Source organism: Musca vetustissima, unplaced genomic scaffold (assembly GCF_032173495.1).
Source record: "Musca vetustissima isolate MV318-11 ecotype Yass unplaced genomic scaffold, APGP_CSIRO_Mvet_v1 utg8768, whole genome shotgun sequence".
Taxonomy (NCBI): domain Eukaryota; kingdom Metazoa; phylum Arthropoda; class Insecta; order Diptera; family Muscidae; genus Musca; species Musca vetustissima.
This window is the reverse complement of record NW_026879430.1, coordinates 1,549-16,004: the sequence shown is the minus strand read 5'-3', so window position 1 is coordinate 16,004 and position 14,456 is coordinate 1,549. Positions and strand designations below refer to the sequence as shown.

Sequence of the window (14,456 nt, the reverse complement as noted above, 5' to 3'; positions counted from 1 at the left end):
GATTTTTTAAAGAATATTTTTTCGAGTAGCCAATAAGGCGTGGATTTTTTAAAGAATATTTTTTCGAGTAGCCAATAAGGCGTGGATTTTTTAAAGAATATTTTTTCGAGTAGCCAATAAGGCGTGGATTTTTTAAAGAATATTTTTTCGAGCAGCCAATAAGGCGTGGATTTTTTAAAGAATATTTTTTCGAGTAGCCAATAAGGCGTGGATTTTTTAAAGAATATTTTTTCGAGTAGCCAATAAGGCGTGGATTTTTTAAAGAATATTTTTTCGAGTAGCCAATAAGGCGTGGATTTTTTAAAGAATATTTTTTCGAGTAGCCAATAAGGCGTGGATTTTTTAAAGAATATTTTTTCGAGTAGCCAATAAGGCGTGGATTTTTTAAAGAATATTTTTTCGAGTAGCCAATAAGGCGTGGATTTTTTAAAGAATATTTTTTCGAGTAGCCAATAAGGCGTGGATTTTTTAAAGAATATTTTTTCGAGCAGCCAATAAGGCGTGGATTTTTTAAAGAATATTTTTTCGAGTAGCCAATAAGGCGTGGATTTTTTAAAGAATATTTTTTCGAGTAGCCAATAAGGCGTGGATTTTTTAAAGAATATTTTTTCGAGTAGCCAATAAGGCGTGGATTTTTTAAAGAATATTTTTTCGAGTAGCCAATAAGGCGTGGATTTTTTAAAGAATATTTTTTCGAGTAGCCAATAAGGCGTGGATTTTTTAAAGAATATTTTTTCGAGTAGCCAATAAGGCGTGGATTTTTTAAAGAATATTTTTTCGAGTAGCCAATAAGGCGTGGATTTTTTAAAGAATATTTTTTCGAGTAGCCAATAAGGCGTGGATTTTTTAAAGAATATTTTTTCGAGTAGCCAATAAGGCGTGGATTTTTTAAAGAATATTTTTTCGAGTAGCCAATAAGGCGTGGATTTTTTAAAGAATATTTTTTCGAGTAGCCAATAAGGCGTGGATTTTTTAAAGAATATTTTTTCGAGTAGCCAATAAGGCGTGGATTTTTTAAAGAATATTTTTTCGAGTAGCCAATAAGGCGTGGATTTTTTAAAGAATATTTTTTCGAGTAGCCAATAAGGCGTGGATTTTTTAAAGAATATTTTTTCGAGTAGCCAATAAGGCGTGGATTTTTTAAAGAATATTTTTTCGAGTAGCCAATAAGGCGTGGATTTTTTAAAGAATATTTTTTCGAGCAGCCAATAAGGCGTGGATTTTTTAAAGAATATTTTTTCGAGTAGCCAATAAGGCGTGGATTTTTTAAAGAATATTTTTTCGAGTAGCCAATAAGGCGTGGATTTTTTAAAGAATATTTTTTCGAGTAGCCAATAAGGCGTGGATTTTTTAAAGAATTTTTTTCGAGTAGCCAATAAGAATTTTTTAAAGATTTTTTCGAGTAGCCAATAAGGCGTGGATTTTTTAAAGAATATTTTTTCGAGTAGCCAATAAGGCGTGGATTTTTTAAAGAATATTTTTTCGAGTAGCCAATAAGGCGTGGATTTTTTAAAGAATATTTTTTCGAGTAGCCAATAAGGCGTGGATTTTTTAAAGAATATTTTTTCGAGTAGCCAATAAGGCGTGGATTTTTTAAAGAATATTTTTTCGAATTTTTTTTATATTCTTTATTTTCTAATTTTTGATTTTTTTATTTTATTTTCCGTTTTTTTTATTTTATTTTCACTTAGACCCATAGCTTGGTAACCCACTCCAATACAACAAAAATGCCTCAAAAATCGAAAAATATACAAATGTTTGGCTATAGTAGTAAGGTGATATTCATAAGTGCCTTGGGCTTCCTGTTGGGAATATGCGGTATTTTATGTGGCATGTTTTGGGAACAAATATTCGATTCCATATTGAATAAGGTGAGTTTTTGAGACAACTCTAAAATTATAGCCAAGCTCAATTTATTTATTTTATATTTTTCAGGAAATGGCCCTTCGACCAGATTCCGTGATCTACAGCCGATGGAAAAATCCGCCATTAGATTTAAATTTAGATATCTATTTATATAATTGGACAAATCCCGAAGATTTTGGAAATTCTTCGGTGAAACCGATTTTAGAACAATGTGGACCATATCGATTTCGTGAGAAACCCGACAAAGTCGATATCAATTGGCATCCGGAAAATGCTTCGGTGACATATCGTCGGAAAAGTTTATATTATTTTGATGCTGCTGGCAGCAATGGTAGTTTGGATGATATGATTGTTACCTTGAATGCTGTGGCCTTGGTAAGTGGTGGGCAACGAATTTTCCTATCCAAAGAGAAAGAAAAATATTAAAATCACTATTTACAGTCTGCAGCGGCAAAAACTAAACACTGGGATGCCATGAATGCGCGATTGGTAAATGTGGGCCTGAAGATGTATCAGCAAGAGGTGTCTGTGACAAAGACTGTCGATGAATTGCTGTTTACCGGTTACAGTGATGATATGATGACAGCAGCCCGTACCATGACACATTTGTTTGGTACGAAGGTGGAGGTGCCATTCGATAAATTTGGTTGGTTTTATACGGTAAGGCTAAATGGAAATCACTTGAATAAAATTTCTATATTCATAGTGTCTTTTGTAATTTCAGCGCAATGGTAGTGCTGAACTGACGGGTGTCTTTAATGCCTATACAGGGGCGGATGATATCAACCTCATGGGCCAAATGCATACATGGAATTATAAAACCCATAGCGGCTTCTTTGAATCCCATTGTGGTATGATCAATGGCTCGGCTGGAGAATTTTATCCTAAAAATTTGACACCCGATAGTATTGTGGGTCTATTTACCCCAGACATGTGCCGCACAGTGCCTTTAGAGTATTCGGAAGCTGTGGAAATTGAAGGCATAGAAGGTTATAAATATTCCGGTGGGCCCAGGGCTGTAGATAATGGTATGTTGATAAGAAGTACATCTGCAACCCTACTTTAAAAAATATTTTTTTAAAACCACGCCTTGTTGGTTGGCTAATCCAAAAAAAAATTCTTTAAAAAATCCACGCCTTGTTGGTTGGCTAATCCAAAAAAAAATTCTTTAAAAAATCCACGCCTTGTTGGTTGGCTAATCCAAAAAAAATTCTTTAAAAAATCCACGCCTTGTTGGTTGGCTAATCCAAAAAAAATTCTTTAAAAAATCCACGCCTTGTTGGTTGGCTAATCCAAAAAAAATTCTTTAAAAAATCCACGCCTTGTTGGTTGGCTAATCCAAAAAAATTCTTTAAAAAATCCACGCCTTGTTGGTTGGCTAATCCAAAAAAAATTCTTTAAAAAATCCACGCCTTGTTGGTTGGCTACTCCAAAATAAAATTCTTTAAAAAATCCACGCCTTGTTGGTTGGCTACTCCAAAATAAAATTCTTTAAAAAATCCACGCCTTGTTGGTTGGCTACTCCAAAATAAAATTCTTTAAAAAATCCACGCCTTGTTGGTTGGCTACTCCAAAATAAAATTCTTTAAAAAAACCCACGCCTTGTTAGTTGGCTACTCCAAAATAAAATTCTTTAAAAAATCCACGTCTTGTTGGTTGGCTACTCCAAAATAAAATTCTTTAAAAAAACCACGCCTTGTTGGTTGGCTACTCCAAAATAAAATTCTTTAAAAAATCCACGCCTTGTTGGTTGGCTACTCCAAAATAAAATTCTTTAAAAAAACCCACGCCTTGTTAGTTGGCTACTCCAAAATAAAATTCTTTAAAAAATCCACGTCTTGTTGGTTGGCTACTCCAAAATAAAATTCTTTAAAAAAACCACGCCTTGTTGGTTGGCTACTCCAAAATAAAATTCTTTAAAAAATCCACGCCTTGTTGGTTGGCTACTCCAAAATAAAATTCTTTAAAAAATCCACGCCTTGTTGGTTGGCTACTCCAAAATAAAATTCTTTAAAAAATCTACGCGTTGTTGGTTGGCTACTCGAAAAAATATTCTTTAAAAAATCTACGCGTTGTTGGTTGGCTACTCGAAAAAATATTCTTTAAAAAATCCACGCCTTGTTTGGTTGGCTACTCCAAAAAAAATTCTTTAAAAACTCCACGCCTTGTTGGTTGGCTACTCCAAAAAAAAATCTTTAAAAACTCCACGCCTTGTTGGTTGGCTACTCCAAAATAAAATTCTTTAAAAAAACCCACGCCTTGTTGGTTGGCTACTCCAAAATAAAATTCTTTAAAAAATCCACGTCTTGTTGGTTGGCTACTCCAAAATAAAATTCTTTAAAAAATCCACGCCTTGTTGGTTGGCTACTCCAAAATAAAATTCTTTAAAAAATCCACGCCTTGTTGGTTGGCTACTCCAAAATAAAATTCTTTAAAAAATCTACGCGTTGTTGGTTGGCTACTCCAAAATAAAATTCTTTAAAAAATCCACGCCTTGTTGGTTGGCTACTCCAAAAAAATTCTTTAAAAAATCCACGCCTTGTTGGTTGGCTACTCCAAAAAAAATTCTTTAAAAACTCCACGCCTTGTTGTTTGCCAAGTCGAAAACCTTTTCTTTAAAAAATATAGTTTAAAAAATCCACGCCTTTTTGGCAACTCGAAACCCTTTTCTTTAAAAATTCCACGCCTTGTGGGCAACTAGAAACCCTTTTCTTTAAAAAAATATAGATTAAAAAATCCACGCCTAGTTGGCAACTCGAAAACCTTTTCTTTAAAAATGCTTCTTTAAAAATTCCGCTCCTTGTTGGCAACTCGAAAGCCTTTTTTTAAAGTATAGTTTAATAAATTCCCGCCTTGTTTGCTACTCGAAAAAATATTCGTTAAAAAATCCCCGACTCGTTGGCAACTCGAAAAAATATTCTTTCAATTTTAATGATTTTATATCTTCCTTCTTATTTTCAGGTACCTTATATCCCGAAAATCAATGTTTCTGCGGAGGGGAATGTGTACCCTCAGGTCTCATGAATGTTTCGGCCTGTCGTTTTGGTACACCTGCATTTATGTCCTTCCCCCACTTCTATCAAGCTGATCCCTATTATGTCGATCAAGTAGAGGGTCTGGAACCCAACAAAGAGAAGCATGAATTCTATATGATTTTGGAACCCAAAACAGGATTGACTTTGGAAGTGGCTGCACGGTTTCAAGTGAATATGTTGGTAGAACCCTTAAAGGATGTGAGGTAAGTAATTCATTTCAAATGTCATACCTTCTCCGTTCTTATTCGTGATTTCCTTTTCTTTTCAGTTTATACGAAGATGTACCACGCATATTCTTCCCCCTGATTTGGTTCGAGCAGAAGGTACGCATTACACCCGAATTGGCATCCGAATGGAAAATTATTCCTCGAGTCCTATTGGGTGGTCAAATATTTGCCGGTGTGCTGTTTGCAATTGGTGTCATAATGTTGGCCTGGTATCCCATGAAGCACCTATGTTCGATGCGTAAAAATCGTCGTGGCAATTCTACAAATAAAATCCATAGCAATGAAAATGGTGTGGCTGAATTGAAATCCATGCAAGGACCTGAACAATCACCACTATTAGAGAAGACAATAAAACCCATAACGATAACAGAATCGAATGGTAAAAAGGAATGAATTCGCACACACACCCACAGAGCCAATAAATCAATTGCCAAAGATACGCTCAAACTCAGTTGTGTATATATAACCTCAAATAAAAAAATCATTAACACTTAGGCTGGTAACTAAGGCATTGATAACCAATGTTAGTGACAATTTTAGATGTGTGATAATACAAGTGCCAATGAATTTTTTGTAATATGCCAGATTTTTGTCTATAACCCTCCTACCTATTTGTATTGAAGAATTACAACAGCATCAACATGATCGCATATAACTACAAACTGTTTTGTTTTTATTTTTTAATATTAAATACTCTATTGTAAAATAAGTGCTACATTATAAATATGTAAAAAGACAAGAAACACACACATTGTTGTCCTTTGCTATAATATTTTATAGCAAATATTTTTTAAGCTATATACCTAATTATAAATGGAATCCATAGTTTTAAGTTTATAATTTTTCTTTTATTTTAGTGCTTTTAATTACATTCCACCAACACATTTTTTCATACAGTATTTTTATAACATGAACAATTTATTTAAAAAAAAAAACAAAAACAAAATAAAGAATTTTATATATAACAAAATTTTTATTTTTATAAATTTGAAATGAAAAAATCCACGCTTTTTTGGCTACTCGAAATATTTTTTTTAAATCCACGCCTTGTTGGCTACTCGAAATATTTTTTTTTAAATCCACGCCTAGTTGGCTACTCGAAATATTTTTTTTTAAATCCACGCCTTGTTGGCTACTCGAAATATTTTTTTTTTTAATCCACGCCTTGTTGGCTACTCGAAATATTTTTTTTTTTAAATCCACGCCTTGTTGGCTACTCGAAATATTTTTTTTAAATCCACGCCTTGATGGCTACTCGAAATATATTTTTTTTAAATCCACGCCTCGAAATATTTTTTTTTTAAATCCACGCCTTGTTTGGCTGGCTACTCGAAATATTTTTTTTTTAAATCCACGCCTCACTATGTCGCGAGTTCATATAAACAGCGGCCAAAAATAGAAGGAGTTATCGTAAGTTAATAAAATTTGGTACATGTGCTTATTATTGGCCTAAAGAGCAACTGACAAAAAATTGGATAGATCGGACCAATATTTCGTATACCTCCCATACAATGGGTCTTGAGAATGTCACCCTTTTTGGCCTATAAAATCTTTAATATTCAAACAAATTCAATGAAAATTGGCAATTTACATTTAATTAGGCCTCTAAAGCAACTGACCAAAAACTGGGTAGATCGGACCAAGATTTGATATACCTCCCATACAACGGGTCTTGAAAATTTTAATATTTTGGGCTATATAATCTTTAATATTCAACCAAATTCAATGAAAATTGGCAATTTACATTTACTTATGCCTAAAAAGCAACGGACCAAAAACTGGGTAGATTGGGCCAAGATTTGATATACCTCCCATACAAAGGGTCTTGAAAATCCGCTTTTTGGACCTATAATTTTTTTATATTCATCCAAATTCCAGGAAAATTTTCATGTCTTCGTCCAATAATTTAGTTGTTGGCCCATATTTCAGGTACCTACCATACCAAAAGTCCCCAAAAATTTAACTCTGTGTACTATAAAATCGTTATATGCAGCTAAATTAAGTATAGTAGTTTTATTTTTGTTATTTTTATTATAATATAATAAATATTTATTATCCTTTAGTAACTAATAAATTACTTGTTTATCATTCTCAAAATTTTCAAAACACACATCAGAGATATGTATAAAATATTGTCTTCCCAAATGTACGATTTAGTATTATCCACGTTATAATCTCGGGCCTTTACTTTATGGCTGTTTAAGGATATTACAAGGTCGGATTGTAATATAAAATTCTAAATAAAATCCTTATTTAACTCGGCTTTAACAAAAGTTCGGGCTGTTACTAATTATTTGTTGGCATGACTTGTTAGCATCTTGTGAAAGTCGCTCAAAAGGTATTGTACTGCACTTTGCATATCCCATGCCATGAACTAATATTTTTCTGTATGAACTTTCCACAAAGGTAATTCATGTGCGACATCTAAATTTAGATTATAAGATTATGTCTCAAATGATCTGAAAAATAAGTATAATCCTCAAACTGACTGAAAAATTATTTAAAAGCTATATTTTAAAACCAATTATCCCATATCTTCGCTTCGAATAACGTTTTTACCACTTAATTGCATATTTTATGTAAAATTTTGTATTATCTCTGTGTTCTGAATACATATTCTCCTTCCTATTTGACCCTCAATAACTTATTTAATTGTATACATAACATATTTGACCATTCGCTTCTAACCATTTCATGAATATGCCATATTTTTTAATAAGGTGGTCACCAAAAAAGTTAAATAACTCTTAGGACCGCAGGACTCCGCAGCTAATTTTTGTTATTCCTTAAATGACACACTTTTCACCACTCAAATAAAAAAAATTAGAGCTAACCTTTTTTAAACTTTTTTTTTCTGCTCCACTAATTTCAAAATTTGTTTTAAAAATTTGATGAACTAAGTACCACAAGTGTGGACGACTGTATACACCATATGATATATATATACATACAAACTAAAGCGAATCCTAGTATTTACATCCACAGCAACCAAAACAAACACTTTTATAATAACCGTTAATTTGAATATTCAAATATTTGAGCATCAGAAAAACACACCCATTTTTCGAAAATATGGTAAAAAATCAGTTTATAAATAATTATCAGATTTGAACTCTTGTAGAGACAAAACTACTTGACATATCGATATAAAATTTCATATTTATTCTAATTGGAGTGTTTTCTATCAATCCTCATCAAAAAATTTGTCCTCCGTGGTACTTGGTTTTGACCATTTTTGGCCGCGGTCGTGACACTGTGCGCCTTGTTTGGCTGGCTACTCGAAATATTTTTTTAAATCCACGCCTTGTTGGCTACTCGAAATATTTTTTTAAATCCACGCCTTGTTGGCTACTCGAAATATTTTTTTAAATCCACGCCTTGTTTGGCTGGCTACTCGAAATATTTTTTTAAATCCACGCCTTGTTTGGCTGGCTACTCGAAATATTTTTTTAAATCCACGCCTTGTTTGGCTGGCTACTCGAAATATTTTTTTAAATCCACGCCTTGTTTGGCTGGCTACTCGAAATATTTTTTTAAATCCACGCCTTGTTTGGCTGGCTACTCGAAATATTTTTTTAAATCCACGCCTTGTTTGGCTGGCTACTCGAAATATTTTTTTAAATCCACGAAATATTTTTTTAAAATATTCTTTAAAAAATCCACGCCTTGTTTGGCTGGCTACTCGAAATATTTTTTTAAATCCACGCCTTGTTTGGCTGGCTACTCGAAATATTTTTTTAAATCCACGAAATATTTTTTTAAAATATTCTTTAAAAAATCCACGCCTTGTTTGGTTGGCTACTCGAAAAAATATACTTTAAAAAATCCACGCCTTGTTTGGTTGGCTACTCGAAAAAATATTCTTTAAAAAATCCACGCCTTGTTTGGTTGACTACTCGAAAAAATATTCTTTAAAAAATCCACGCCTTGTTTGGTTGGCTACTCGAAAAAATATTCTTTAAAAAATCCACGCCTTGTTTGGTTGGCTACTCGAAAAAATATTCTTTAAAAAATCCAAGCCTTGTTTGGTTGGCTACTCGAAAAAATATTCTTTAAAAAATCCAAGCCTTGTTTGGTTGGCTACTCGAAAAAATATTCTTTAAAAAATCCAAGCCTTGTTTGGTTGGCTACTCGAAAAAATATTCTTTAAAAAATCCACGCCTTGTTTGGTTGGCTATTCGAAAAAATATTCTTTAAAAAATCCACGCCTTGTTTGGTTGGCTATTCGAAAAAATATTCTTTAAAAAATCCACGCCTTGTTTGGTTGGCTATTCGAAAAAATATTCTTTAAAAAATCCACGCCTTGTTTGGTTGGCTATTCGAAAAAATATTCTTTAAAAAATCCACGCCTTGTTTTGTTGGCTACTCGAAAAAATATTCTTTAAAAAATCCACGCCTTGTTTGGTTGGCTACTCGAAAAAATATTCTTTAAAAAATCCACGCCTTGTTTGGTTGGCTACTCGAAAAAATATTCTTTAAAAAATCCACGCCTTGTTTGGTTGGCTACTCGAAAAAATATTCTTTAAAAAATCCACGCCTTGTTTGGTTGGCTACTCGAAAAAATATTCTTTAAAAAATCCACGCCTTGTCTGGTTGGCTACTCGAAAAAATATTCTTTAAAAAATCCACGCCTTGTTTGGCTAGCTACTCGAAAAAATATTCTTTAAAAAATCCTTGGTTGGCTACTCGAAAAAATATTCTTTAAAAAAATCCATGCCTTGTTTGGTTGGCTACTCGAACAAATATTTTTAAAAAATCCACGCCTTGTTTGGTTGGCTACTCAAAAAAATATTCTTTAAAAAATCTCGTTGGTTGGCTACTCGAAAAATGCGTGGATTTTCTAGGGAGTGTATTTTTTAAATATTTTTTAACATCCAAATAGCTCCGTTTATTTTTCAAAATAACGGTTATGTGGTTGTTTTCCCTCATTTCAGAATATACAATTTTCTATTAGGTTGTACTTCCGAGGGGTTTAAGGTTTATATAGGTTAGTTTATTTGTACATTTTTTATTTATATTTTTGTAATTTAATTTAATACTTTAAATAAAATAATTGTTCTTAATTTTAATTAATTATTTAAAAAATATACCATTTTCCTTTTTGCTATCAATTAAATTCCACCATTTAAAATTTCCCTGCTATCAATCCATAGTGAGTGCCTTGTTATTAATAGCAAAACAAGAAGAAGAACGCTGTTATTGTTCTCTGTCAAGGCTCTCTGCCATCTTAACATTTGTTATTGTTTTTCTATTTCTCTGGTTGCATTCAAATCATTTTTTGTATTTTTGGGGTGGAAATTGAAATTATTTTGGCACAGACAGTTGTCTGGAAACTACTGGAAGCAAGAGTTTTATCTTCAAATTGAATTTTAATGGCAAAACTGGAAAAAACTATACAATTTACCCCCAGCCAAAGCAATAACAATCGATTTGTTTGGATCGGAGAGTACGTGAGAGAGAGTGCATGAGAGAGCAGCCACTGTAGGTAGAAAAAACACACAGAGAACAAGCAAAACAATAACAAATACGACGTCATTTCATTTAAAAAGAACAACAAAAACAAACCAGGCAACAAAGAAGGAAATAATTAGAAATCATCCTCTTGGTCATTGGATTTAAAATAATCAGGCGAGAAACATAAAAAGGACTCAGCTGCAGTATTCAGAAAAAAATAAAGGAAGAAAATGGTGACGTCAAAAGGTAGGTGGAATTTTAAATAATAAAAAACTATAAATGAAATTTAACTCCTTTTTTTGCAGAATTGTGTCAAGTTGCTAAACCCCATATAATGGATTTAAACGATGACTGTTTGGGCATGATTGTAAGGCGTCTGGATGTAATGCAACAATATCAAATCTCCAAATTACACACCCGTTTCAAACAAATTGTCAAATCTCAATGGCGTTGCAAACTAAATCACATAGCCATATATCCTGAATTATTGGAGAGCGTTGACGAAACAACTTTCATTGGCTTCATTCAAGAAGTTGGTCCGCATATGCAGAGCTTGATAATGCGTCATTGTGATATTAAATATTTACGCCTTCTCAACGATCTGACATTTAATCGTACCGAAACTTTCATTTGGATGGGTGAAGGAGGTGCCCGTGGTTATGTGTTGGATATTGGTGATGAAGAATTGTCCGAATCGGGTGATCGTGAACAACAATTTCTAGATGAAGATCTCAATCTATTGACCAGAATATTTCCCAAACTGAAAGTACTCAAGTTACGAGGTTGTCAAATAACTGGCAAATATTTGGCACAGTTATCATCCCTGAAACACCTCTCCTTGGATGATTGCCAGTGTCTGGAATCGGATAATTTCCAAGAAGTATTTCAAGAGCTGAAGTTACGTAAATTCGACATAATGGAAGACTGTGATGAAATCAATTGTTGCGATCTAATCGAATTGAAAAAATGTCCCACTTTCGAACACATAAAAATTGCCGATTATCATTTGTGTTTCGATACGGATATCATTAATGATATCTTGCGGATGCCAAACCTAAAGAAACTTTCAATTTATTCCAAAAATTTTGTTTTTGATGTTTTGGAAAGGATTTCGAGGACTAACCTCAAACAAATCGAAGCTTTTAAATTCAATGGAGTATTGCATAATTTCGAAAGATTCTTTCGTGAATTGAATCATATGCGATTTTTAAAGAAACTCTCATTTTATGAATGTCGTGGCTATGACATTGAGGGGATACGTGATCATATGCTGCTGCAAATGAGTAAACAATTTGCCGATTTGGAGGAGATCCATTTGTGTTCCTGTGATTTGGAAAGTGATCGTGGCGTGCTGAGTTTTGTACAGAATTGTCGTAAATTGAAATTGATCAATTTAACCCATTGCCGTAAGGGCATTAGCGAATCGGTGATATGGCGTTGCATGGAAATGATAAAGAAACAAAAGTGGCGTACACACACTTTGGAAATGTGGCTCAAGGATACATTTATTGATAAATCGATATTGGAGGTACGATAATATGTTTTTTTTTTGATTTTTTAAAGAATATTTGTTAAAAGATTTTGTGAAATTGATATTTTTCTAAGGACCTCTAAGGCGTGGATTTTTTAAAGAATACTTTTCTAAGGACCTCTAACGCGTGGATTTTTAAAGAATACTTTTCTAAGGTCCTTTAAGTCGTGGATTTTCAAAAAAAAAAAAACAACTTTTCTAAGGACCTCTAACGCGTGGATTTTTAAAGAATACTTTTCTAAGGTCCTTTAAGTCGTGGATTTTCAAAAAAAAAAAAAACAACTTTTCTAAGGTCCTTTTTTAAAAGAAGATTTTTCTAAGGACCTCTAAGATGTGGATTTTTAAAATGAATATTTTTCTAAGGACCTCTAAGGCGTGGATTTAACACTAGAACGCCGAAGGCGGTCATTTTGACCGCTTTCCAATTTCAAGTACAAAAGCAACTGTGCATTTAATGACACTTTTTTTTAAATTTGGTGAATTTTTTATAATAAACGTAATACAAAAAGTCACCATATTTTAAAAAAAGTGTCATTAAATGCGCAGTTGCTTTTGTACTTGAAATTGGAAAGCGGCCAAAATGACCGCCTTCGGCGTTCTAGTGTTAAAAAGGAATATTTTTCTAAGGACCTCTAAGGCGTGGATTTGAAAAACGAATATTTTTCTAAGGACCTCTAAGGCGTGGATTTTTTAAAGATTATATTTCTAAGGACCTATAAGGCGTGGATTTTTTAAAGATTATATTTCTAAAAACCTCTAAGGCGTGTATTTTTTAAAGATTATATTTCTAAGGACCTCTAAGGCGTGGATTTTTTAAGATTATATTTCTAAAAACCTCTAAGGCGTGGATTTTTTTAAGATTATATTTCTAAAAACCTCTAAGGCGTGGATTTTTTAAGATTATATTTCTAAAAACCTCTAAGGCGTGGATTTTTTAAAGATTATATTTCTAAAAACCTCTAGGTGTGGATTTTTTAAAGATTATATTTCTAAAAACCTCTAAGGTGTGGATTTTAAAAATAATATTTTTCTAGGGACCTTTATGGCCTGGATTTTTAAATTGATATTTTTTAGGGACCTTTATGGCCTGGATTTTTAAATTGATATTTTTCTAGGGACCTTTATGGCCTGGATTTTTAAAACAATATTTTTCCAAGAACCTCTATGTCCTGGATTTTAAAAGAATATTTTTCTAAGGACCTCTAAGGTCCTTATTTTTTAACATATTTTTTGACGATTAATATTCTTTTATTTTTCTTTCTAGGATCCTCGTTACATGTACAACAATCGTTTTCTCAAATTGGATTTCAAACAATCTGCACAAGACTCAAATCCACCTGGAGTACTGAAATTCACATTTTCAACTTAGTATAGGAATTTTTATTAACAAAAAACATATAATTTTTATTAAACACTGTACATACATAATATAGAAATACCAAATAATAATACAACACTTATCTTTAATAAAATTTAATTACATTTAAATAAAGAATATTTACCAAAAAATAAAACAAGAAAAAATATGACAAATGACTTTCACAGATAACTGCCGCATGCCTGCCCAGGCACTTAAAGAATTTTCAATTCTAAACGTTTTAAATTACCGCCACCAATGGCAAAAATATCACGACAATACCGCACATGATAACCTTTCAATTCCAATTCTTGGATGTTGGGAAAACAATTCTGTAGCACACGCAGCGCCTCGAGCCCATACCGTGCCGCCTGATTACGATGCTGTTCGAATGGATCGATACACTTGAGAATGGTGACTTTTGGAAAGCGCAACGTGATTAATTGTTCGAAACGTTCCTTCCGCAAATAATGCAGTGATAAGTTGGCGGTATGTTGGCTAAGGATACGCATGAATTCCATAAATTCTTTATCGTTAAGCAGGGAAACCTGTTGATCATACACTTGGACAGTGTGTAAACCCGCACCTCCCGACAACCATAAATGCTCAACGATTAGCTCGAAACGTTCGTGCAATTTCCATAGAATAAATTGTTCCACCGTGTTCAATTGTTTGCAAATCAATTCTAGACAATCATCGTTTAGTCGAAGTATGGAATCGGAATCTGTGGCCATTAAATTTTAATAATCAAATTCAGAATATATTGTGATTTTGACATAAAAAATAACCTCTTCGTTGTGTTGATGCGGTTGTTGCTGTTATGTCCTCATTTGATGTCGTTAAAGATGACATACCGGTCGCGCCTATTGTTTGTTTGCCTGCTGCCTAGCTGGACGACTGCTCCTACCGCTTATCTTTAATATGTAGCTTGTTGATAACAAAAAATCGGAGCTAACGCTGTTTTTGTTTTGTTCATTGCTTCGCAT

General features: G+C 33.0%; 2 protein-coding genes across 2 annotated transcripts; both read left to right on the top strand.

Moving 5' to 3' along the window:
• Positions 1 to 1,935: 1,935 nt before the first annotated feature.
• On the top strand, positions 1,936 to 5,521 carry LOC133324335 (protein peste-like). The gene is made up of 5 exons (XM_061533181.1): positions 1,936 to 2,241; positions 2,308 to 2,526; positions 2,591 to 2,894; positions 4,828 to 5,104; positions 5,170 to 5,521. Exons 1-5 carry the CDS (start codon positions 1,939 to 1,941, stop codon positions 5,519 to 5,521), a joined length of 1,455 nt encoding a protein of 484 aa, XP_061389165.1. The 5' UTR covers positions 1,936 to 1,938.
• Positions 5,522 to 11,141: 5,620 nt separating this feature from the next.
• Positions 11,142 to 13,482, top strand: LOC133324334 (uncharacterized). Its single transcript, XM_061533180.1, has 2 exons — positions 11,142 to 12,110; positions 13,378 to 13,482. The coding sequence occupies exons 1-2, from the start codon at positions 11,142 to 11,144 to the stop codon at positions 13,480 to 13,482; spliced, it is 1,074 nt and encodes a 357-aa protein (XP_061389164.1).
• Positions 13,483 to 14,456: the final 974 nt, after the last annotated feature.